Raw genomic sequence first — 27,562 nt, 5'->3', positions numbered from 1 at the left:
GATAGTTCGTAGAGAACAAAGGCACCCCAGCTATTAGGGTAATTAATAAAAAATAGTGTATCCATATAAGTGGTCTGGTCCCTTAGTAATCTGTTGGTTTATGATGCTAGACATGTTCTGAGGTAAGACAACTGTCTGCCCTCTTACAGGACCCTAGCTCAGTCCCAGTAGCTATGTCCAGATAACTCAGGTCCACTGTGCCCCATGTTTTCTTCTGGACACCATTGGTACCTGAACTGACACACATTTACACAAAAACACAGACATGCAGACACATATTGTTAAGAAATAAAATAAACAAATCTTAAACACCATTTTCTGGTAAATGTAATAGGTATTTAAACAAATAAGATTACAGACACAATTTTCATTTTAAAATATGTATAGTTTTTAGATAATTTAACAATATGAAATAAAATTTTGTTACTGCCTTAGTATTACATCCATGTATAATAAAATATGCCCTAGTTCATTGATATGGGATTGTTTTCTCCATCCTATAATCTTATATCATACACTTCTGATTAACTATAAAATCCAAGTATTTACTAGCTCTCTCAGCCTGTCTTTCAACCTGATATGTAATTAAGTTCCTGGAGAAGCACTGCTTCCTTCAGTCCATCTCCCTTTCATTCAGGATTTTATGGTTAATATATATATATATATTATTTGAATGTTATCCTAAATATACTTTTCAGAGGTGATTAACATAAGCTACAATTTTTTGTTGTTCCTCAAGCCTCAGAAAAATATTTATTTCTCAGAAATAAATCTCGGAAAGATATTTATAAGAAAGTAGGACTGATTTTTCCAAAATAAAGTAATCTGTCCCGACATGAGCAGAGTTATTCTCTCAAGTCATTGAAAGTATCTATGACCAAATGACTTTCATGCACAATTTGCATCCTTTTATTTTTTTAATGTTTTAATACAAATTCAACAAACTCTTCTGCAATGGAAACGTAAATGGTAGAGGCAAAATACTGAAAACTTAAGTGTTATATTTTCAACTTTTCATTTTATAACACTTAAGAATTATTAATAGGCTGGAAAGATGTCACAGCAACTAAGAATACATATTGTATATATTAGTGCTCTATTGCTGAGAAAAGACACCATGACCAAGGTAACATCTATAGAAGAAAACATTTAATTGGAGGTTTGCTTACAGTTTCAAAGGCTTAGTCTACTATCATCATGTTTTGAAGCATGGCAGCACAAGACAGACAGGGCACTATAGAAGTCTTTGGAGTTCTCCATCCAGATCCCCAGGCAGCAGGCAGAGAGATAGACAGTGGGCCTAGCCTATGTTTTTAGAACTTTAAAGCCCACCCCTAGTTACACACTTCCTACAGCAAGGCCACACCCCCTAATTCTTCTCTGAAAGCTCATTAACTAGGAAAGAAGCATGCAAATATATAGTCCTAAGGGCTTAGTCTTATTCAAACCAACACACTGTTCTATAAGAGGTCCAGAGTTCAGAACACAGTACTCACCTCACCAACACCTGTAATACCAGCTCTGATGTCTCACTCCCTCAAATTCCCTAGTTGTGTGAGTGCACACATATACCGAACACACATGAATAAATAAGTCAATAAAAATAATTGTGACTCCTTGGATACTTTCTCTAGCTCCTCCATTGGGGGCCCTGTGATCCATCCAATAGTTGACTGTGAGCATCCACTTCTGTGTTTGCTAGGCCCCGGCCTAGTCTCACAAGGGACAGCTATATCACGGTCCTTGCAACAAAGGCTTGCTAGTGTATGCCATGGTGTCATCGTTTGGAGGCTATTGGAAATGTAATTGAGGAAAATACGTAATAAAAAAAAATAACTTAAAAAAAAAGAATTGACTTCAAAGAGAGTTGTAGAAATAAAATAATAAGCATTAATTAATGAAAATTTGAAAAAAATAATAACTGTGACTATAGTGTAATTTATGATTATTTGATTGTTTATTCATTTACCATGGATCCTAGTAAACACATAATCATTATGCATAAGCTAATCACTACTATTAATATTAAATAATTAAAAGACACTGCTAAGTCACATAATTTCCAGTGCTAAATAGTTAAAGAATAAACTTATACTAGAGTCAAACATTAAGAATTCTTTTAGGCTATCTGGGACATGGGTGATGTGCCCAGTTTGTGCTACAATAAAATGTAAAATTTTCTGACAGGCCAATATACTGCACATTGTTAGTATAGAGGGTTGCTTTTGAGGGATAGTTGTGAAGTCCAAAATTGGATACTATAGTAATAATTCTAGAATATCATCAGTCTAGTTTAAATTTTTTTTTTTAGTTGCTGATTTAATCAGATGATTTTTTTCCCATGGAGTGTTATAGCTCCCATATATTTACATATTTGGAGTACGTACTTATGAGTATTGAAAGTTTATCTGTGCAGCACCTGCATCTATTTTACAGTGCATTTTTGAATCACTTTTAACCTTTTTAGTTCATTATTAAGTGTATCCTAAACAGCTGCTTAAATGTAAGGTCTCAACTACAACAGAGGAAGCCACTTTGCTAGAGCTACCAAGTCAAGTCATGCTTTTACATGTCTAAGGCCGTCTCCTGCTGTAGCACTCAGTTTCAATGCAGCCTATTTCTCTCTGCTGCATTCCACAATTACTTCCGAAACATGAAAGATACATGCAGATATCTCATCAAGAAAACATTAGTAAACTCTGAATGTCCCCTCTTCAGTGCTCTTGGAACTATTTTGTGGATGTGATACAAATCAAAAGGATCTAATATCTAGTTTGAATTTGTAGCAAATGTTGAATTGGCATCACTGGACACAGAGCAAAGGATGCAATTACAGTCCTTCTTTCCATCACTGAAAGTCAGGTTATTTGGCAATTCTCCACATCTTCCCTGTGCCCTAATTCACTAGCCGTGTCTCCGGCACTGCGTTCTGTGTTCCCTTTGACATTCAGCATCCTTTGTCCATTATTCACTACGGCATTACAGACTTCTCTGTGGAGATGGTTACTTATAATTCCTTGTCTGCACCAATCTCCAGGCCAAACAAGTCACACCGTTCTTAACTTACAATTTATAATAATCAAAAGAACTCTGTTTTACAGGCTAATCTGAACTCCTAAAATGTTTTCAAATAGTATTCCAGGTTTCCCTCAATATAGTCAAGAAATTTAGAAGATTACAGAAATATATTTAATTTTGCCAAAAAAATCTCAATATTAGCATTTAAATATTTAGATGGAATTTATTAGCACCATACAGACCCAAGTTCCCTCCAAGTTTTTTTGTAACCATACTACATGTTTGTTTTGTGCCTATGCTAACAAGAATACATTAGGCCAAGTCTTCTATTTCACACTAGCAGGTCTGAAGGACAATTGGCACTCAGAAACATGAGCAAAATGCATGGACATGTCTTCAAGCTTCTCTTTGTACATATCAGACAAAAAATTTAATTAAGGCAATGCTTCACATGTTAAAAGCTATTAAATCTCCAAAACTTCTAAAATATGGCCAATTAACCAGCCTGTGACTTCTTAAAAAGAAACCAAAGCACATATTTAAGGAATCATGCAATTATTCAGAAGGACCATTGAGAGGAGCTGTGATGCTTGGTCCTAGATGTCATGCACAAACTTTCGTATGAAATGGTCTAGCTCATTGACACTTTCTACCTTGGTCTAAAATATTAGTTATAGGATGCCTACTAAGGGTAAGAGCTCATATTCCAAATCTATTATTTATTTAGTCTGAAAAATCCTTAGAGTTTTTAATTAACATTTTAGAAGAAAATAATCAACGGTGTCCTTCATTATTCTTCTCCTCTCAAACTTGCTGTGTTTAACAAGACTTAAAGAAAATGACATAATTATGAATATGCTTGTGAAAATTTACAGTTTTACTGGAACTAAGCTAGTATTTTAAGAACCTGTGAACTGCCCATTTTAATAAAGGCTGAAGTAGCTATTTATATAAAGCCAAAAATTGTATGTAAAAAAAAAGTTAATATACTTTATCTATTATATAGGGAATTAAATAACAAGGAAGGTTTCAAAAACATTGTGACTCTAAAATATTCATTATTAGCTGCTGAAGAACATTTAATACATGAGCTGATAATAAAATAGAAAAAAATGACAAAATGTGATTGTTAAAGAACATGAACAAATATTATTGGATACTTATAATTTTAACTAGTTTTTATTAACAATGAAGAGACTTAAGGATTGTGGAAACAAATAAAAATATACCATTCAGATAAAATATTTACCACTAACCAATAATTCTAGTTATAATAGAAGAATCTAATACATTCTAAAGGTTTTCGTACACTAAATTGATTTTAGTAATTTTAGGAATCAACACACATTATATTATTTAATTACAGCATGACTCAAAAGGAAAAAAAAAAAACGTTCATGGCAAAGAACAGCTCAATATTATAATTCTTAGGTAAGACCAAAGTCTCTGAAAAGTTTGAAAAATTTATTTGGAAATTCGAACTGCCCCTAATATCTGTGATTTCTTCAGATATACATTTCAAGGAAAAAGAAAGAGACTTGCTTGGGTACAAGCCCTAGCTTCTGCTGACATGTTTGCACTTGTGACACTGCCCAGGTGGGTCTGCTGCAAGGTGCAGGGCTAGTCACAATGTGTGCCTGTATTGTCTTCCAGGTGAACAGAATGGCTCTACCAAGACTTCATTACTGTTCACAGTTGGTGCTTTGTAATTCTATGTAATTTTAATTAAAGGAGAATTCTGAAGCAGCCTCCCTCTGTGCCACCTCCAAGCATACAATTAGCAGAGTACAGTGTCTGCTGCGAACAGTTGGGCTAATGATTTCAGTTTAATAATTTAGTATTGCTTCTTCAATGCCAGCCATACAAGAAAAATAAGAAGCTAAAATTTTATGTGACAAGCAGGCATTTTAGGTGTGTGGTTTAACAATCAGGAAAAGAATTACTCTCCCTTTGAAATCTGACAACCCTGCAAACCTCTGAATCTTCATGCAAGAGGGAACACACGGGCTGGAGAGTTGGCTCAGTGGTTAAGAGCACTGCTTGTTCTAGAGCACTGGGCTCAACTCATGGTGCCCACATGGCAACTCACAACTGTATTTAACTCCTGCTCCATAGTACCTTTAAGTTTCTTTGCTTGTCAATTTCAGAATAAGATAAATGTGATGACTACACCTTGCAGATGACCACAATGTAAAAATGTTCTTACTCTGATCTAGCACATTCATGTGAAGTCCATATGTACAGGAGGGAGGCAAGAATGCACATATACACACAGGAAGTGAGTCATTTAAAACTGATCTTTCGTACAGGGACAACCTAGAAGAAGCCTAATGGCTAGTGTATAAAGTTATCTTAACGAAGCCCATTAATTGTATGCTAAACTAAAAATCAATTATAAAGTCAAAGAAACTAAAAATAAATAAATAAATAAACTCTTGTCTGAAAATTGATTACTTTAAAAGAAAGGAAGACAGACAGACAGACAGACAGAGTCTTTATCTTGTGCCATGAGCCATTTTCTCAACATGGAGGTCTGAATGAACAAGAGAAACTGTCCTTTTTTATCTAAAAGTGAGTTTCATTCAAAGAAGTTACTCTATCACAGTAAAATAAAATGGGGCTTTTAAATTGATGTTTTCTTTCTAAGAGGAGGGTGAAACAGTCTCTAAATCATCCCAATTCTCCCTGTGATCTATAACTTAAGCCTCCGGTGGAAGCTAGTGTCCTGAATCAAAGATTGTAGGACAATTTGATTTGACTAGAATATTCTAAAGTAAAGAAATTAAACTATATTGTCAAACAACACTTTCAAACCAGTATTAAACGTAATATGCTTGATACAGAGACACTTATGAGCATACAGGCACACAACTTGATATCCAACAGCACTGTTTTGTTTACAGTCATATGAGGATATGGTCAAGGTTTGTGACTGAATCAACATCCAGGTTAGCCATTTCAGCAGAAATTATTATGGTTTTAAAACTGATAAAAAATCACTTTGGTGGTTGTTTTTCTTTATGTTGTTTGTTTTTGTTATTTCAACATTCTTGTTGAAAATCACATAGTCGCCGTTAGTGAATCTTAGCAAAATACCGAAACTGAGACTGGGAGACAATCACAATGATGACACTAGATTTTGTGATTCTATACTTGACCTTATCTTAATCATGGCACACCTACATGATTAAAACCATAGCACGGAGGACTGAGAGGAGTCCATTACCTATAGGACGTAGTGTAAATATACTTTGTTTTTTCTTCCAAAGACCAAGTTTGGGCTGGATGGGTGAATGCTGTGACTTCTCTAGATGCATCATTTCCACGACATTTCATACATGTATCAACCACAAGTGCTTAGGTGCACATACTTCTACTTCTAAATACTGACAGTACTTAAGCAGGAATATTAAACACTGAAATGAATAATACAGTGGTATAATTATATTCACAAATGGGACCACAAATGACTTAATGTAATCATGTTGTATTTGATACAAAGCTCCACAGTAATAGAGGAGGGATAGATGACTCCATATAGAAATGAATCATTATCCTTACTTAATAGTTCATGAATAGCATGTCCATCTCTTGAAAACTAAGCTTTAGACAGAAAACAATGGGTGCCTGTTGTTCTTTCCTTTTAAATAATTCCACTAGGAATTGCTTAAGAAACACTTTAAGAAAAACAGCGATTTAAAAGATATTAAAATCATGCCCTCCTGTTCTTAAAATGCAAAAATGCACTGTTTCATTATGCATGTAGTTGGGGATAACTATAATTGCCAACCATTTATTTTGCAGATATTCGGGACAGTGGGGGTCCCAAACCAGTGATGGTGTACATCCATGGCGGCTCTTACATGGAAGGTACTGGAAATCTGTATGATGGGAGTGTCTTGGCAAGCTATGGCAATGTGATCGTCATCACAGTCAACTATCGGCTTGGGGTACTTGGTAAGATATCTCCTACTCCTTTCACATTCATCGCAAAGTATGTGCTCCTTTGGCTTCGCTTTCTCCTAAGCATCCTGGTACGTTCTTTTTCCGAACCTGGCTTTTGGAAAGCTTCAATGAGTTCTTTAAATGTTCACTTGCTGAGTCATGGCAACTTGGGAAATTTTTAATCTTGAAGCAGAAAGGTAATGAAGGCACTGATCACTGATGGTTTTGATTTTTGGGATGTACCTTGTGGATGACAGTACAGATGTATGACAGCTACTGGCAAAGGCCTTCAGAAACCAAGTCCATGAACAGATGTTGACTGCGGCTCTTCTCTTGTGTGGTGCTGTGCTCTTAGATGCAAGTTTAAACCTCTGTCTAGAACCCGGGATGGATTAACTTGAGGAAGTCACTGTTGTTGTTGTCATTCATGCATTTCTTCTCTTTTATCTTTTCCTGTGGCCCCTTAAATAATTAAGAATAATGTCGCTGAGAACATTGCTATTGAGTGATTCATTTTAGAAAAGAACATATCCATATTTTAAGGTGACAGTTCACCTCAGTCATACACAGTGTTTTCAGAAGGAAGGTCGAGTTAAAATTGAGATCCTTAGTTTTAAAGAGAAATGTAGAGAAAACTTTATTCTTAGTAAAATTTCTGTTTTTAGTCAGGTTTTATAAGATAACCTGATGTTCTACCAATGTGAGGTCAGAATATTTTCAGTGATAAATAGAAAATAGTATTTAATCAAAATTATCTGTAGTATTTTAATGTAACTTGTTTAAAATACAACATATTCCGTACAAATTTTACTTTTTAATCTTAATTGTTCTAAAACTTTTATTATAACTTCAAATCTCAAAATCTTTTTTTAGATTAAGTGATGTTATGCTCTTGATTTAATCTTGAATTTTATACTATTTCATATCATTTTTAACATCATACATAAATTTTTGTCATGGGGAGAGTAAGAGTTTGTTACTTTCTCAGTATTCAGAAGATATTTTGACGATGTAATAGAGTTGAGTGGATAATGTAATGGATATCCTTAATCAATACAAGTAGACCATATTTCTGCAGCCTGCTGTCCAGGTGCATCTTGCTGACCAGTGCGCCTGGTCATGCATTGTTCAAGTAGAATTATTTCATGTAGTTAGGATGTAATTCTCACCACTGAAAACTGCCAATTAGAAGATAAAGAAAAGGCGTTCATAATTTCCCCTAATTTTCAAACTCACTTATTTTATCCTTACAGGGCATTTTTATATGAAGGCTTTCAGTACTTCAATGTTTCTATTTTATAGCATTTATATTCTATAGTATTCCTATAATTCAGCCATCTTCATAGTGATCCTTGCCATCTACTTCCAGATTTCACCAATTGAAAATACTGTGCAGTGGTATGTTTGTACACTGAAAAGTTAAAAGAAAGGCTGTGTGTGGACCTGGTGTTTGTAATCACACCATATGCTGTCTTTTCTGAGAGAAAGTTGTGGTCCCTGCATAATTTCCTATGATGTGCTTTGTGATTAAGTTAATGGAAACTTTACCCATTCCTCTTTGTTTACTTTTTAAAATGTTATTTCCCCCTTTATGGGTGACTTTAGAACTAATAAGGACTTCACAGTGGACCTGGTTTTAAATTCTATATGCATGCTCACATCTTGTCCTTTAAAAGCACAATACGGTCAAGTTTCAACACAACAAATTAAGCAGGTAAAAAAAATGAAGAACTCACTCAACCACATGGACTATCTGACAGCCAGCTGCACTCCCACAGAGACCTATCTCAGTTTGCTCTGTTCTGTCTTAGTCCTGAGGTTCAGTCTTGAGTTTGCTACTTTGAATCATGGTCAGCCAAAAACTGCTTTTCATTAAACACTTTTCCTTTTAAAAATCATTTATTAATTGCATATTTATGTATATAACATATTTCAGACCCTCACTTTCATTAAACTCTTGAGAAGGCACCTACATCTGTTAGTAAAATGGTCTCAAGAAGCACTTCTCTGCCTGGGAATTATGACTCTGACCTTGGCTGTTGAATAACCCCTTCACAGGGATCCCCTAAGGCCATTGAAAATATGTGTTTACATTATTATTCATTACAGTGTGAAAATTACAGTTATGATGTAGCAGCAAATGTAGTTTTATGGTTGGCTGTCACCACAACATAAGAGACTATATAAAGGATTGCAGCCTTTGAAAAGTCGAGAACCTCTGGTCTAGTGCATATTTAAAGTATCATTTCTAGAATAGTTGGATTTGGGTCAGTTTCTTTCAAAACAAAATTGTTGTGAATGTATTCAAATGAGATAATCTGAGAGAGAGAGAGAGGGGGGGGGGATATAAGCACATTTGTTACAGCAACTACACAAAAGTGTCACACTAAAACAGATCAGCTTCATCCTGCTGACCTCTGGCAGTGAGGGCTCTACTGTACCTATTGGAAGTCTCCATGATGAATATTTATCTAAAGATAAGGCAAGCCAAGCATTCTTAGGCATGAGTTCCAAAAGAATGTTGGTCAAGTTGGCTTTGGGATAGATGCTGAATATTAGGTATAAAATAAAATTTTGTCTCCTATCAGGGAAGATTCTGCACTGTTTTGATTCTGGTGTTTTGTTGTGAGGATCAATTTGGGAAGTCAGTGAGTAATTAGCTAATTACAGTCTCGTTGCTCTGGGGTGATTGGCAGGACAACCAGTTTGTTTGGAAAAGGTGAAATAATTGCTTCTTTGACTTTGCCATACTTGATTTGTTTTAGAGTTTTAGTGATTGGTACTGAAGTAAAAATATTTTAGCAATAAAATTTATACCACTATCTGCTGACCAAGATTATAGATTTAAAGCATGTTGTGTGGGAAATATTTTGTTCAATACAGTTAGGAATGGCATGGAGAAATTTGTCAGTATATTCAGGAGGTCGGCATAACATTCTGAACTGAGACCTTCACTTGGTATCCTTTAGCAGAACAGCACAAGAACTCATTCATGAACTTTCCCTCTGAGATATAACTGCCAGGGAGGATGAAAACGTACACAAGATGGAGGAAGCAGGTCTCTGTTTCTCCATCCACTGCCTTGGTGTCACCTTAAAGTCCCCAGTGACCCTGCAAAGTACTCTATACATCCAGGCTTTAACTTCATCCTGCTTATAGTTCTGTTCTCATCCAGTTTTGATGGAAGCTAGCTTTGTCTCTGCCTCATTCAGCATCTGGTGTTTAAACACTGTTTCATAGATCTGAGAAATGAGAATATCATAATTATTAGTTTGTATATATATATATATATATATATATATATATAAACTTGGCTGCTTGAGAAATGTTTAGGTTATATTTTCTTATAGGAGAAGATAATCTACGTAAAGTATTTTGTTTGAAACCTGGGAAAATGTGTATTTTAACGGGCAAAGTTCTAAATTGTGAGGAAATATACTGTTGACTCTATAAAATGTAATGAATTCATGTTTTTGAAAATAGAAACTATTCAAAAGACATGTTTTTAAATCTCATAAAAATACAAAGTACAAAAGGGAATTTAATATTTCAATGTGTTTTAACTACTCTAAATTTTGAATACATTTGTTACTTTCTGTGTAAAAAGACAAATGAAAAATTTAATGCTATGTGTTTAACGTAGGTAAATATAATATTTGTTAACTTTGACTAGAAAAGACCTGGGAATTGTGAAATTCTTGACTCTAGCCAATAATACATTTAATTTTTGATGTTTATTTTTATTTTTGAGACTTTTATTCAAAGAACTTTTCATAATATGTGCCCTCTAATTTTCTCTACTCAGCCCTGTTCCCTACCCTTATAATTTTTGTCTATCTTTTCTCATTCTCTTACTTTTTTTTAATGCTTCAAGATCAATATCTGTTGTATAAATGATCTTAGGTGTGTGGTTTTTCACTGGTGAGTGCTTGACCTAACAAGGGTTACACTACTAGGGAAAACTGTGTCTTACTAAGGCTAACACTTGTCAATAGCTCCATATTGTGGGGTGGGATAGTGTGATAAGCTTCCTTCCCTGTGCTGGGATTTGGAATGGTTAAACTTGTAAAGGAAGAGTACACATGGAGGGACTCATGGCTCCAGCTGCATTTGTAACAGAGGATGGCCTAGTTGGTCATCAATGGGAGGAGAGGTCCTTGGTCCTGTGAAAGCTCTATGCCCCAGTGTAGGGGAAGGCCAGGGCCAGGGAGCAGGAGTGGTGAGCAAGGGGAGGGGGAAGGGAGGGGGTTTTTGGAGGGGAAACCAGGAAAGGGGACAATATTTGAAATGTAAATAAAGTAAATATTTAAATTAAAAAGCTTGTAAAGGATTTCTGCTCATGACTTCTGTAATGTCCTATGTGTAGCTATGCTGCCATTTCTAGGAGATAATGATTCCTTAGAGTTAGTCACTCACCGGCCTGCTGACTTACATTCTTTGTTCTTCACTCTTTTGTGATGACATCCAAAATTTAGAGAGGTTTTATTTAATATATATGTTCCCTTTAATGTTGAGTATTGAGCACTCTGTTCACTGAACACTGGCCAGTTGTTAGTACCACCAAACACTCATAGGGATATCTTAGACTAACATTGAGAGATCTGTTGATCTTTCAGTTTCAGTTTAGTGATAAGTTATTGAGATGGTTAGTGTGTCTATTTAGCAGCCTGATATTGCTATGTTGTCTGATATGGCTTATGGACAACCTAGATATAGGTAATAGGACAAATAACGGTGCCAGGTGTGGAGCTCATATTGTGGAGCAGGATTTGAATTCAGTGGCAAAGTGGTTGGTTCCTTTGGTGATATTCATGCCACTATTGCCAATGAGTATATTTTCTCAGTCAATCATTCTTGTAGTTTGCATTTGGTAAGTTTGATGGTGACATATTGGTTGATGACTCCTTTTCTTGTCCAGTAGCTTGCATGGAGCTTCTAGCTCTACAAAAGCTAGCTCTCAAGGATGAAGGTTCCATGGTTCATGAGTCCTAAACCTTTTTGAAAATCAAAAAATTTGGAGGAAAAGATCTAATTAAACTCTCTACTTTGTAATATGTATTTAATGTAATCTGTCTGTGGGGAAACATTGAAGTACTATTTTATCTACTTATACTAAAGAACTAAAATTAGTTTATAAGGTGACTAAAGGTTAAAAGGTTCAAAACATTTTTTCTTAACCTATTGCAAACCAATATTAATAAACTATATGCTTTTATTCTGTTCAATTTGGTTAACAAGATTTGATGATTTGTGTAACTAGATTCTTGATGCTATAGTAAGGGTAAAAAACTACAAGTGAGGACTCATAGCTAACTTTTGCTTTAGTGAGATCAATCTTCGCGGAGACCACTCAATTTAATAATATGCATTTTTATGAAGACATAAAAGTAGACACAGAGTTGTCATTAAAAAGAGTTAGATTAATGGAAAGGTGAGTTATTCAGTAGAGAAGAGTAATTTACATACTTTTGTTATGTCTAAATTAATTTCTGTGTCAGAAGCCTAGTATAAACATAAAGAAAAACTTGAACTTTAAAAGAATTCAAACAAAATGTATCTGATGAGCTGATGAGGACAAGTCATGTAGGATATGCATTTAAATTCTAGGAGATTCAGTTCAAAGGGACTCATGAAGTCTGTGGTATATTTATAAAATACTTTTATGTATTTGTGTATTACAACTGTTAGTGTAAAAAGAGGCTGATAGTTTGAACAAAAGCAAAGAGGGTTTCTGGAGGTAAAGAGGGAAGAGACAGGGCTGGGTGTGTATGTTGTAAGTATTCTGTAATCTCAAAAATAGAAAAAAAAGAAAAGGAAAGAAAAGCACACAACTTTCAAACTTCACAATTTTATTCTTCCTTTGTTTGATTTTTGTGTGTTTGTTTTTATTTTGTGTGTAATTACTTTCCTTTTATTATTCATACCAATATGCCTCAATTTACAAATAATCTCTAAAACAATAGTAAGAAAAATGTTCACATATGTAAAAGTAATGTACGACTATATGCCCAATTTCATCCACTTCTAATTTCCTACTGTATGTGCAAGTGTGTTCTTGGGTCACAAAAATGAAATTACTCTGCTCTTCAGCTCAGAGTTTCTTCATAGATTCATACTTTTTGTACAAGACCTTGCGTTAACTAAAAATACCATTCTTTATTTACTTATTATTTATCCATGCTGCTCTTACCCTGAAAAACTGAAGTAGTTTGTGGCAAATAGACACAGCATAAGTAAGTTGTAACTTGTGTTTGGAAAGTGTACACACTTGAAAGGAACTGCATGTCCTATTAGCCAAAAAGCACTATAAATGCGAAGGCATTAGATATCTTAGTCACCGCTTTCATAAAAAGGTATGATACATAATAATCAAAACAAAACACTAAGATTTTTCTCACCTTATGCTAGAGATGCTTTATCATATGAGCTGCATTATGTTTATTTGCAACATAGAATCATAGTAGAATTGAGTGAAAATTATGTTACTAGAAAATGTACAAATATCTTCAATGTATAGTTCTTTCATCAAGTTTCAATAAAATGAAAAACAGCAATAAATGTTCAGGTTTCTATGGTGTCATTCAGCAGAGTGCAAACAAAATTCAGTGAGCCAAGAAATTTGGTAATTTTACATATAAAAGCAGAAACCAAAAAGGCAATTAAAACCAACAGAAAATTATGATGGTCCATATATTTCTTTTATAATATATATGTTTCTTCAAGTAGGTTTTAATAAAGGTTAGGTGGTAATCAATTTTTGATTGATTAGTCAGATGAACACCCTAGAGGAGATTGTTTATTTGGGGAACATTAAAACAGACAAATAAGAACAACAACAAAATACTAGGTAACTGATAATATGCACAAGAAATTACATTTTTGTTACTTTTATTCTGCAAACAAACTCTAATATATTTGAGGAAGCTTAGGAAAAATGGCCAGCTACCCATATATACTATTATTTAAAAGTGACATAATACTGTCAGTTAATGTAGATACTAAGAACATTCTTTTTGTGTGTGTTGAGGTTTTTTATTAGATAATTTCTATATTTACATTTCAAATGTTATCCCCTTTCCTAAATCCCCTATCCTCTCACTCCTCCCCCTGCTCACCAACCTACCTACTTCCACTTCCTGGCCTTGGCATTCCCCTATACTGGGGCATATAACCTTCAGAGGACCAAGGGCCTCTCCTCCCACTGATGAGCAATTAGGCCATTTTCTGCTACATATGCAGCTAGAGCCATGAGTCCCACCATGTGTTTTCTTTGATTGGTAGTTTAGTCCTAGGGCACTCTAGGGGTACTAGTTAGTTCATATTCTAGGGGTACTGGTTGTTCCTCCTATGGGGCTGCTAACCCCTTTAGCTCCTTGGATACTTTCTCTAGCTCCTCCATTGGGGGCCCTGTGATCCATCAAATAGCTGACTGTGAGCATCCACTTATGTGTTTGCTAGGCCCCGGCATAGCCTCACAAGAGTCAGCTATATCAGGGTCCTTTCAGTAAGCTCTTGTTGGCATCCACAATAGTGTCAGTATTGGGTGGTTGTTTATGGTTTGGATCCAATTCCAGTCGTTTTTGTTTATTTACTCACTGTAAACTGCACAGTGGTCAGCAAAGGTTTCTGTTAATTATTGAGGGTATTGCACGACATTTCCATGAGGGTAAACTTGACATTTCTTGCTTTAGGGGCTGCGAGGGATTAAAATAACAAAAATATCAGCAGATGATATTCACTAGGTAGCAAATTCATTCAGTTATTTTTGAGTTATCCATAGGGTCTAGAGAAATGGCAAGTGCCTTGAGGATGAATGTCTAGACCGGACTCTGAAGAAGGCCCTGATAGGGGGCACTAGGGATGCATCTCTGGCTTGCAAAAACTGAATCCTCTCATTCTCTTTGTGTTGATGTGTATTGAATCTCTACAACTCAACATGGCTGACATCTGTGGAATTTTCATGTTTTGTCATTTTAGGCTTACTTCTAGCTTATGATAATAACTACAGCAACAGTGATTATAATCATAGTCACATTGATTTGTGCTGAACCCTGTGTCCTCTGGGGATTATAATCTCTCTCTTGTATACAGCAACAGAGTTTTGTTTTGTTTTTGTTTTTTGTTTTTGTTATTAAACTTGTCAACATTTCGATGATGAGATTAAATAAAATGACACTGTGTAGAATCATTATAATTACAGTTTTGAAGGCATCAGGACTTGGTATTATCAATTTTATTCAGGATCCTGGTAAAATGAAAGATTGATGACTTCTAAGTCGTATCTTGCAACTTTTTCATCAGAATGGCTCTGATTTTTCTTAAAACAATGTATTATGTTTTATTAATTCTCAAAAATTGGTTAAATACTGACTGGAAGTAAAGTATGTAGTTTATGAGTTTCATGAGTTATTAAGACTGATGGCTTTTATTAAAGCAGTCAGTCCCAGGTTGTACAATGAACTATCCAGCAAGATCTTAGACTCAGCAGCAGGGCAGAAGTCACTCACCTAGCTCATCCATCCATTCGCTCACTCAGGAACTCCACACACCTCTAAGTGCTCTACATAAGTTTTAAAAATTGGTGAACAACATGGAAAATCAGTCCATCCTTTATCTGGTTCCTGCTAAGAAAGGAACAGGGACAGTCATTTTTATAGAGTGTATTTCTTAAAAAAACAAAACAAAACAAAACAATGGAATGCTACAAAATATACTTACTTCTGAAACCAATTGTGAAGTTGAAATGGAGATAAACAGATTCAGTATGGGCAAGTTACTCTAGCAGTAAGAGTTGCTGGGGGTTTTCTTATGTCTTGAAAAGGGTAAAGATTTAGAGACAGTGGCAAATATTCCCGAGTATTTTTAAATAATGCTAAAGCGTTGGAAGCATTTTCCCCCCAAAAGTAGGTAAAGTACAAAGTACATTCAAAAGGCTGCCAGCAACAGCAGCAGAATGTACCCAAGGCTGATTGAGCAGCGTTACCTTCTGAAATATGAAATGCAGAGGGATGGAGTCTCAGTGGAGTGATTAGCTGTGGGCTGAATGTTGAACCTACAGCACAGGATAGGAATCGTCAGATTTCATAAAGATGATGGCGAATTCGCTTCCTTGTCTGTCCTATGCAATGCAGTATAATAAATGAAACTACTATTGCTTAATAAAAAGATATTAGTCTTTATCCAAGACTGCTCCTGCCCTTGTTCCAAGCACACAGATCTTGGCTCCTCAATGCTGCCTTTGTTAGGCTTTTAAATTGTGTTTCTGCCCTCTGCATCGCTGCCTACTCTGACCAGAGTGCCTGGCAGCCTTCCCGCTCCCTTCCACAGCATCTCATTTACAGGCACATGCTGTTCTTCATTTCTGCCCAAGTCTTCCCCTGCACTACCTACCCCACAAACATTCGGGCACGGCTCACTTGTCATTGTTTTTTTACTCAGAATCATCCCAGTTCATTTTTTAAAAAGACAGAGCCCTGCTAGTGTGCTTCCTAGACTCGTGTTGTCCAGCTGACCCTAGATCCTCCGATTCCAAACTCACATGCATTTCTATTGCATATCACAGCCAGGCAGAGTACCTGAAAAGTAAAACAGGGTTATGTTTTTGTTTGTTTGTTTGTTTGTTTTAATGTTTCTTCTAGTTTTTAACCTCTCAATGGTTAACACAGTTTCTGGCATCCATTCCATGGCTTTCTTTTGTTTTGTTTTCCCTACTTTCTTTCCTTTTTTTTAATTTTATTTTTTAATTTTTAATTTTTTTCAATGTATCCTGACTGAGGCTTCCCCTTCCTCCATTCCTTTCAACCCTCTACCCTACCTATTCTCTCTTTTCCCCAGATCCATTCCTCCCCCATTTTCCTTCAGAAAAAAACAAGCCTCCAAGTGATAAACAGGAAATACTGCATAACAAAATACAATTAGTAAGACCAAGGACAAATGCTCATATCAAAGCTGGACATGGCAACTCAGCAAGAGGAAAAGGGTCTCAAGAGCAGAAAAAGGAGTCAGAGACCCTCCACTGCCATTGTTAGGAGCCCTACAAAAACACTAAGCCAACAAAGATAAGATCCCAGCACTCAGGAGGCAGAAGCAGGCAGATTTCTGAGTTCGAGGCCAGCCTGGTCTACAAAGTCAGTTCCAGGACAATCCAGGGCTATAGAGAGAAACCCTGTCTCAAAACAAAACAAAACAAAACAAAACAAAACAAAACAAAACAAAATAAAACAAAAGATATGCAGAAGAACTCCCACAGACCAAGAAGGACCTGTGATTGCCACTTCAGTTGCCTTGCCCTGGTTTACTTGACCTCTCATAGGTATGTCTCTTCCTCCCCATTTTCCACAGGGTTCCCTGTACTCTAAGCAGAGGGCTCTGCTTTCCATAAAATGTCAAGCCTATTAAAAATATAGGGATTCTTATTAGCAGAGGTTGCCTTGTATGTCAGTCATCTTTCTGTTACTATGACAAAACACCTGGACAAATCAACTGAAAAAGTAAAAAGGCTTACATTGACATATCATCTTGCCACTTTCAGTGATGCTTCTTGGTTTCTTGAACCCACCAATGACAAACCAACATCATTTATGAGCATACACAAAATAGAATAGAAGCAAAGAAGCTTGTGTCATAGAACCTGAGTATCAAAGAGAGAAGGAGCAGGTGGATTATGGATATCACCTTCAATGCCACATCCCTCACCATAACCATAGAAGCAACTATTTACAACAGAAAAGGAAGTTTTAAAATCTCTTTCAATAATGCTAGCATTTTAAAGTTTTTTTTCTGTGTATGAAAACAAGGTTTAAGGAAGATGTGGTTAATTTTTAAAATTTATGAATATTTCCATATGTATTGTTTGTGTGTATGAGGGGGGAGAGGTGTGAATGTCTCTGTTCCTGTCAGGTCAGGTGAGAGGACAAGATGTATGAGGTGAATCTGTTCTCTCCTTTCACCATGTGGGTCCTTAGACATATATTAATGTCCTTCCATGAAGCCTCACCTCCTGAAAAGCAGCCACAGACAGGTGAGGAACCTTTTAGCATATTGTCAACCAGAACATTTAAGGTTTATCACAGCCTCTGAAGGTATTTTAAGAAGTTTCATTCACTCAAGACTGCTGTTTCTTAAGGCAGATGCTTGCTTGTTGTGTGTTCTCAACTTCTCTGTTTCTGGGGTCAAGTTACCATTGGCCCTTCTGATCAAGTTGTCTCTTGACGGCTGGCTTCTGCTTCCATAGCTCAGGTCATCTGTTGTTCATACTGTTATTGTTGTATTCATAGCTTCAGAGGTAGAAATCATGCTACTCAGACTAAAACATAATTCCCCAGATTTTATCAGGTTTGCTAAAGTCTCAAAACCTGGAAGAGTGTTCTGCATGTATTACCAAGAGACTTCAATAAACCTGTAATCGGATTCACTGTGCTTTCCCTCGGGTTTGTGCATAGGGCATAAAGAACAAGGGCTTGCACTGAAATGGTTGGTGGGAAAGAGAAGCAGCCACATGTAAAAAGCACATCATATATTCCTCATAACCACAGTTTGTTCCATTAGCCACAAAGCTACCTGGATATCCAGATCCAAATGTTCTCTATCCTAGAACTGTTTTACGCATGAACAATATAAGTGATTAAAAAGCATTAGTGATTTCTGCATCCCCATGAGGTGTGTGTGTGTGTGTGTTTTCTTCACATACATGCTCCATATGTATAGTGATGGGAGCACTGGTAATAAGGAACCTGAAGATCATGGTAAATATTGATCCTTGAGGTCAGAAAGGTGAAATATCACAAAAATAATTTTAGAGATATACTAAGCTGCAGGGTTTAATTCTTTTTTTCAACTTCAGAGTAAGATTTATGTTTTTAAGGACATGTGTAACACAAACAGAGGATGGTGTTTCTGTTCTTTTTTGCCTTTTGATTTCCCATTGGTTTTAAACTGAATTACAGATATGCAGCTCCTGACACAGAGAGAAGCAGATGTGAGAGATTTTGAACTTTGCTATAGGGATGTGAGGCTACCGATTACACAGATCAGATTCTCCTGCAGGTGCCCCTGCCCACATGTCTCTCTGAGCAGCAAGCGGTATAACAACCATAGATTTATTTTCAAAAACAAAACAAAAAACAAAACTAAAGCCCAAATGAAGCAATGTCCCTGAGGTGAATTCTGCCTCTCTATAGCACAGAGGAAAGCCCCAAGATGAAGCACATCCAAGACATATTAATTTTTGTGTCATAGCTTCTAGATTATTGTTTTTGAGCCTGATAATGGCATCATATATAGAAAATTCATTATTCTTGGTTAATATGCATCATACTCAAATAAGCATAAGCCACTTAAATGGATTCTTTGTGGTAACATTATCATAATTAGCAGAAATTATTTCTGACAGGAAAAAGTTTTGTAGTAATTTTATATTATTTAGTTATGCTAGAATTCTTTACATTTTTTTACTTCATATGAAAACTAACTTTCAGAAAGACATGTTGTTTCTTTTCAAAAGAAATGTGTTTCATTTGACAGTTTTGCCACGAAATATGGTTCCATGATATCTCTTATGCTCAAAGACTCTGCTTTTAAGAATATAGTTTGGATTTTTGTTGTATAGAAACTAATCCTTAATATTTACTAAATTAGTTGGCTGTGCACAGCTCATCATGGCACCCTTTTCAGAAGGAACACATTTAGAAGGATCACAGACTAGGCTCAAATTTTGTACTAAATTACATGAAATTAGAAAAAAATTTTCTCAGTAACACTTCCCTCTAATTCACCCATATTCTTATTTTGGAAATTAATTTATTAAATAAGTCTTTCTTTTCCATAATGTCACCATCTTTTTTCATAGCAACCACTAGTCATAGTTTTCGGCAAGTCCAAGCAACAAGAGGAAGGTAGTGTGAATAATGACACTGGGCAAGAGAGAAAAGGCTCTGAAAACGTTTCCAAAGTTGATTAGTTTCACTTTGCATTCTACCAGCAAGTCTTTCTCTTCTTTAATGCTTAGACATTCATTCATTATTTATTTATTTATTTCTCTCTCTCTCTCTCTCTCTCTCTCTCTCTCTCTCTCTCTCTGTGTATGTGTGTGTGTGTGTGTGTGTGTGTATGTGTGTGTGTGTGTGTGTGTGTGTTTATGTCTCTGTGTGAACATATGACATCCAGAGGGCAGACGATTGTCAGGAATTGCTACTTTACCTGATCCCAGGCATAAGGCTAAGGTCTTGAGGTTTACCTTGCCACAGACTGGACTCAGTTTGTCCCTCAACCTGTGGGAGAATCAGGGTCCTGGTACTCAGGTGGGCAAGGAGTTGGCAGAGTGACAAACAGACACTAACACCAGAGAGAGTGCTGAATCTGAGTGTAATTTCTCAAACCAAGCATCACACTTATAATACAGAAGAAAAACAAGAAAGTTATGTGATATATCAGCCAAGGTATATGTTAAAGATGCATAATGGCTCTTTACACAAAACAGAGAAAATGCATACATAAAATCTGACAGGAACCAGGCAATGTTTACAACTGAGATAAGATCAGCCCTATGTAAAGTCAGCTATTCACAGGAGCCAGGTGAAAGGGCTAATATGCCCAGTTGCAATACTAGTCTATTGATAAACCCACTACCAGGGCTCCCTTAGTAAATATGTCCCAGGGAAGTTCCATTCTGCTAACCTTTTCATGAACAATACAATACTCTAGTTCCTCCTTAAACCACAACCCACCTTCTTTCTACTATTATATAATGTAGGTTGTCATTCATGTCTATAATGAGAATTCTAAGTTTACTATTTTGAACTAGCCCTGAGTTTTCTAGCTCTTATCTGGAAAACTGCAATGTCTGATTTTTAACTAACAACACTGGAGGCATTTTGTCTGAATGAGTAAAATTCTTACAAAATTCCAAGCCCAGGGTTGGCTCAAGGACTTCCTAGGGCACAGGTGAAGGCCAGGAAACAATGTTTAATCTAACTTAGCTATTTGTCAAATCATTCTTTAGGGGCAGTTATAATAAAACAATACTGAAGGAAAGCACTTTAAACCCTTCACTGACTATCGCAAGGACAGATCTGGAACATCCATGCTATGGGATGCCAAGGCTCCAGGAGATCAATTTCCATGAAACTTTTTGCCTCAGGACTGAGGCCAAGCTTTTGGACTTGCCACACAGACTTCACTGGAGTGGGTGTGGCATTACCTTAAATACCTTTACCTAGTGAGCCATTCTACTCACCTGCACTTACTCCTTACAGTCCAAACTGAAACCTAGCCAGTCATCAGAGAAATCAAATATATGCTAAGCAGGGTATCCAAAGAATTTCTCATGAGGATCTCAATGGTAGAGAACAATTATGACAAAAAATAATTATATTCTGAAAACACTTTGTCATGCCTGGAGGGTTTTTAAAAAGGAAAAGTTCCAACCTATACTTAGCATGTTCTCCCATCAGCTCTGTCCTGCTGACGTCAAACCTAGTCCTTTCCTTTCTTCTTCCCATTCCCAGACACTGTCTCCAAAGGTTGCTCCCCACAGTTGTGATGGAAAAGAATCCAGAAAGGGGAGGTTAACTATTTTGTTTATCTAATACTAAATGATCAGCCCTAAAAACACATACATGTAATAGTATCCAGACTGAACAGGTTATATATATATATATGTGTGTGTGTGTGTGTGTGTGTGTGTGTGTAGTAACAGTTAATGATGAACGAGACCATGAAATTAGAAAGAGAGTAAGAAGGATTGTGCAGGAAAGCTTGGAAGGGGGAAACAGAAGTGATTAATTATATGTTAATATCAAAAGTTAAAAGAAGTCTTCAAATATATGGGTTAGAAAACCCTTGCTGTTTCTTAAACATTCATATTCCACTTATCCATCCATGGGTTTCTGGGCCTCAGGATCAGATTTAATGCTTGGTTGTAATGTCTGTTGTAGCTGGGAAGGGGGATTCACAAAACACAAAGGTGCAGTAACACACTTAAGGAGCAGCACATTGTTAATCAGTGAATATTTAAAGCTGCACAATGGTCTTCATGATAATTCTGAGGGCTGAATGCTTGTCAAACAGGATTAAATTGTCATGGTTTATACTTTGTAACATTGTTGGCTACAAGCTTATTCTCAAGAGCATAAAGGAAAAGAAAAAAAAACTGTCAGCTTTGCCATCTTTATGTGACTCTGGTAGTCAAGAAATCTTCATTCCGTGCTTTATTTTCAGGAATCCTTTGAAGCTCCCTGTCCTTTGTGAGTCCTAGTTTTAATAAATTAGGAAACATAGACAGTAAATCCACTTAACTATGTTCACATCCCCTGCAATAAGCCTTGCCACAAAGACAGTGAGCCAGGTCTTAATGGGCAACTTTGAGAGGTTCCCTCTGCCTTCAGAGTCATTGTAAATCGTGGATAAGGTACATGGGGAAGAGTAAGTAATGTTCTGTGTTTGCGTATGCAGACAAGGTTTCAATGTGCCACATATACTTTTAAATATAATTTATTTTTAATAAAATGTAATGATAGATATTGTGATTTTCTTGCCACTCTGGGCACCACATCCCCAGTATTACTGATATAAGCGTGGTCATTCCTTATTGGAAGATTTCAGTTTAATTGCTCCAAATCGTGAACTGATGACTCTAATGCCATGGTGCAAGGAAATCCTTCTCAATTGCTATGAGTAACAATTGCAGTCTGCGTATTTCATGTTCCCGACCACAGGCTTGGATTTATGTGACCTATCAATTCGGTGAGCATGAAAGCCACAGCTGACCATCTGACAAGCGGAGTGGGCCCAAATAATCCCTACGGCATCTTAAAAGTGTGCATAAGAAGGTACACAGAAAAGTATGTTATCCACAGGACAAATAAAATGGTGCAGAGATTAAGATCCCAGCTTTAAAAATGTTTCTCAGTTTTCATTAATGTCATACAGAAATAAAGTTATATTTTCACATATCTTCAACTAGGAGACTCTAGTGAAAGGAATTGAAAAAACTTGTCGGGCAAAATTTATTATGTTTAGGAGTATTTTACAATGCTATTATCATTGTAGGTCTTTATTTTAAAGTATGTAAACAAATATAATCTCACTTTATCTGTTTATTATCTATCATACAATTTCTGTAGGTGTATTCTTATTTCGTGTGTGTGTGTGTGTGTGTGTGTGTGTGTGTGTGTGTGTGCTAAAGGACAACTTAATGGAATTGGTTCTGCAGTGTGGTCTCCAGAGAAGAAATTCAAGTGTTAGGCTTTGTAGCATTTTTCCTTACCCTTGGATACATCTTGCCAATCCTCATTACCATTTGAAATTTTAGGATTTAACCCAGGACCATAGACATACAAGAGCAGAGCTTCACCCTCCCTTTTAACAACCCAGCCCCAACACTTCTTTTTATGGAAATAGTGAGAAAGTGAATATTTATTTCATTCACATATTTTAGAATGGACACATAAGCTAAGTGGGTTTGTAGGAGCTTCCTGTTTATTTGTCTGACACATAAGGTTTTGCATTATTGAAAAATAATTGATGTTTATACCCTGTTCTAGAAAGCCCAAGGAGTTCCTGGCCAAATTCGCTGGATGCTGGTCTGTGTCTGACCTGATCTTATTTATATGGAGCTCTGGATGCCCTTCTGCACTAATGAGGAGAGGATCTTGGAGGACTCGTTCTCAGAAACAGAAATTTAAAATTATCACACTATTCATTTTTATCTTTCATATCTTGCCCTAGAATTCTTAGGCTTCCCAAGTGAGTGCTCACATTTTTTTTTTTTTAGAATAGTAAGGAGTCTAGTCTTAAAGCTTATTTCTGGTATTTAAATATGTCTTAATGTAGAGCCAGGCAGAGCTTGTCTGGAGTCACAGAACAGATGGAATAAACAGGATCAATTGCAAAGGTTACAGACATCCTAGTTTTCTGAATGCAGCTCTCACGAGACATATTAATTAAAAAATTCTACCAAATTAATGTTATTTAAGGCTAAATAAAATGTTGCTAATATCTAGATGGTATCTCTTTTCCCTGCTATGCCTTCATGTTCTGAAAACGCAGTGTTACTGTGTGCTGAGTAGTAGCATCCCAGGAGTTGTGATCCAGTGGGGTTTCCCCAGGGCCTGCTGGAAATGCTGCCTTAGTCCTTACTAAATTCTGAATTAGTTCTTTGCAGCATGTGATATCATAAGACCTGTAGATTGAGTGCTGAAGTGCCCTCTGGCTTCCTGTCTAGCTGGTAGTCATTTCTTCTGGCCTGCACTCCTGGAATGTGTTCTCTGTCACAAATGAGATAGCTTCATAGATTTTTAACCTCCAAACCTTAGATTTAAGGAAGCCCCTTTTTGTGTTAAGTAGGCTGGCATAGAAAGAGACCATACCTACATAGTGCATGCCTACAACCTAAAGCAGACTGATTTGGTAACTTCATTTGTTAGTATATATGTATGGTGCTGTTTCTGTCTCTATTTGCCTCTCTCTTTCCCTCCTTCTCTTCCTTTCTCTCTTTCTGAGTCTCTCTCTCTCTCTTTCTCTCTCTCTCTCTCTGTGTGTGCGTGTGTGTGTGTGTGTGTGTGTGAGACAGAGAGAGACAGAGACAGAGACAGAGACAGAGAGATCTATTCTATTATAGGAAATGTTTAGTCTGCTTATTAAATTTGAGAAATCTCCCTTCTACCATGTATGGTATAAATTACCATGGAAGCAGATGATATAGTGCAGTGTGACTCTCATAGCTAAGACTCAAGAAAGCTGATGCTCAGGACGCAAACGAAGGACCACCTAGCTGGAGCTGCTGTTTTGCCTATTTATTCTATCCCAGTTTTGAAAATACCTTATACTGCCCAGCAGTGGTGCCGCACTCATTTAATCCCAGCACTTGGGAGGCAGAGGCAGGCATATTTCTGAGTTCGAGGCCAGCCTGGCTTACAGAGTGAGTTCCAGGACAGACAGGTCTACACAGAGAAACCCTGTCTCAACCCCCGACTCCCCAAAAATCTTATATTAAGTAGCCTTATATAGACAGAGACAGCACAATATACATACTAATAAATGAAGCCACAAAATCAATCTATTTATATTGTATTTCTGTAGGTATTTGCTTGTAAATGTTTGTAATGGTACTATCTGAAAAAATAAAAGAGGCCATGAATTTGAGAGGGAGCAAGTACCATGGGAAGGATTAGAAGAAAGAAGGGGAATGGTGGAATTATGTAATTATAATTTTTAAGAATATATTTATGTTTCTGAAGAAAATTTTGTAGAATGTTGTCCAAAAATCAGAGAGCAGAACTTTAACATCATTCTACTGATCACTTACAGATCTCCTCCGGAGACAAGGTCACAGAAACACTCAGACATATTTTATCATCCATCCTGGCATCAATTAACCCAGTTACATTAGAAGGCAAAACACACTAAAACAAATTAATATCTACATTGCATAAACAAAGAAAATTAAAGTATACATTTAATCTTGAGTTTTTAATCATATTATGCTTGAATTCTATTCTTTACATAACACATACATATGACATAATTTAAAAGTGTAGGAACCACGTACATTCTGACTATCGCATGGTGTAGGCATTTATTTACGCTTTCATTAATTCTGAAATTGCATGCTGTTTTACATATTGTGAGTCCTGCAACGTTCTTTATTATACGGATAAAATTACAGGTACTTTTAAATACATATGAGAATTTTAAGATACTAGAATGAAAGTGTATTTCCAAATTCAGCAATCTCTCTTAAAGCAATTAATGGGCACTGTTGTGAGCTGTCCAAGTTATTTAGTGTCCTTCAGTAGTTATAAAAATTATTCATGGAATATGTTCTCATGGAAGTCTCTGGTTGGTGTGGTATTCCTCCAAAGGGCTTATGTGTTAAAGGTATGGTCCATAGCAAGCTATTTAAAGGGAGGTTGGAGTACGATGGCCATGACTGTTCGGTAGATTCACTTATAACTAAATAGGATATTGTTGGAGGCTGAGAGCAGAAAGCTAAACACCTGTGGAGTGTCTGCCCCTGCTCCCTTGCTCTGTTTCTTTCTTTTGGTTACCTCTTCCTGACCACTGTACTGCAACTGCTGTTTTACCATGTGTGTCCCACCACAAGGAGCTTGTTCTATATTTCCTTAGCCAATACAACAGTGAGCAGTGAAGCTTTTGGTAAATTGACTGTTCACACCACACATTTCTCTTTCTTTTTCTTTTTCTTTTTTCTTTTCTTCTTCTTCTCCTTCTTCCTTCTCCTTCTTCTTCTTTCTGCTCCTCCTCCTCCTCCTCCTCCTCCTCCTCCTCCTCCTCCTTCTTCTTCTCCTTCTCCTCCTCCTACTTTTTCTCTCCTTCCTTCCTTCCTTCCTTCCTTCCTTCCTTCCTTCCTTCCTTCCTTCTTCTCCCCTCCTCCTTCCACTCCTTGTTTTGGTTTCTTGAGACATGGTTTCTGTGTACCCCTGGCTGTCTTGGAACTTACTCTGCAGACCAAGCTGGCCTTGAACTCAGAGATATGCCTACCTCTGCCCACCCAGTGCTTGTATTTAAAGGTGTGTGCCACCACTGCCAGGCTTCCTTTGAGTTTCTATGTCAGTTTGTATAATACATTTCTTTTTATAACCTAATGTACAGTTTGTAACAACAGTGGAAGCTACCTGTAGAGGCTTGGATGGAATGTTCCTCACAGTCTCGTGAGATTGAATATGTGTTTTCTAGATGGTAGACCTTTTATGGGAAATTCTGGAACTATTTGAAAGTAGAGCCGCCACGCTGGAGACAGTAACATAGCAGAAATGCTGATTTCTGGAATTTCATACCATGTCTGACTTTTGACAGAAGCTCCTGATTTCTTATCTGCTGTGACGTCAGGAAGCTGCTTACCTTCCCTGCCAACTGGAGCTACTTGCCCCATAGCTACCTCACCACGATGGGGTGTAAGTACCTTTGGCACCCTTTAAGTTGTTTATCTCAGGTATGTGGTCACAGAAATGAGAAAATTAATTAAGACAGAAAATCGATACTAACATTGGAGTTTGTTACTGTGATTATCTTATCAGGTGATTCACAAGTTGTTTGAACTGATTTGTGGAAGGAGTATGGAGGAGTTCGGAGCTGGACACTAAGTATGCTCTAGTATGTTCTAATCACTTTGACAGGGCAGATATTGGGCAGGCCAGAATGCTGATAGGAATGTAGTCATTTAAGACAATGCCTGTGAGGTTTCAGAGAGCCTTAACATTCATCCACATTATCTGGATTTTGACCTTGAATATATAGTCATGTCTACAATATTTTAAACTTTTACCTGTTGTGTTTTTTCTTTCTCAAGGTAAGAAGTTAATTGATCACATAATGCTTTCCGGAGTGGCTTATTACTGTTATAATTTCTATTTGTTCAATTTCAGCCAGGGATAGAATTACTGGCACTAGAAAATGTGATTAAAACATAGGTTTAACTTTAATCAGTTTACCCATGTTTTACATGAATTTATTATGTTTAGTAGGACTTACTTCTATATGTTAAAGAAATACTTACACAGTAATCTATTCACACAGCCCAAGTTGTATTCATGTAGGTTTCTAATTCTCTAATTCATAGATAATAGGATTCCTACTCAGC

The 27,562-nt window shown here is 36.6% G+C and overlaps 1 protein-coding gene across 17 annotated transcripts in view; it reads left to right on the top strand.

The window, feature by feature from the left end:
• Nlgn1 (neuroligin 1) overlaps positions 1-27,562 on the top strand; it is a 911,059-nt gene that overhangs the window by 413,250 nt on the left and 470,247 nt on the right. For 16 of the 17 annotated variants that reach the window (XM_006535418.4, XM_006535425.4, XM_006535424.4 and 13 more), the window contains one exon: positions 6,823-6,975. In XM_006535418.4, coding sequence (XP_006535481.1) covers positions 6,823-6,975 — 153 coding nt within the window. Of the gene's footprint in view, positions 1-6,822; positions 6,976-26,778; positions 26,877-27,562 lie in introns of those variants that run through there. The other variant, XM_017319497.2, reaches the window with a different exon arrangement.

Source organism: Mus musculus, chromosome 3 (genome assembly GCF_000001635.26).
Source record: "Mus musculus strain C57BL/6J chromosome 3, GRCm38.p6 C57BL/6J".
Classification (NCBI taxonomy): domain Eukaryota; kingdom Metazoa; phylum Chordata; class Mammalia; order Rodentia; family Muridae; genus Mus; species Mus musculus.
The sequence above is the reverse complement of the archived record's forward strand: the minus strand, read 5'-3'. Positions and strand labels throughout refer to the sequence as shown.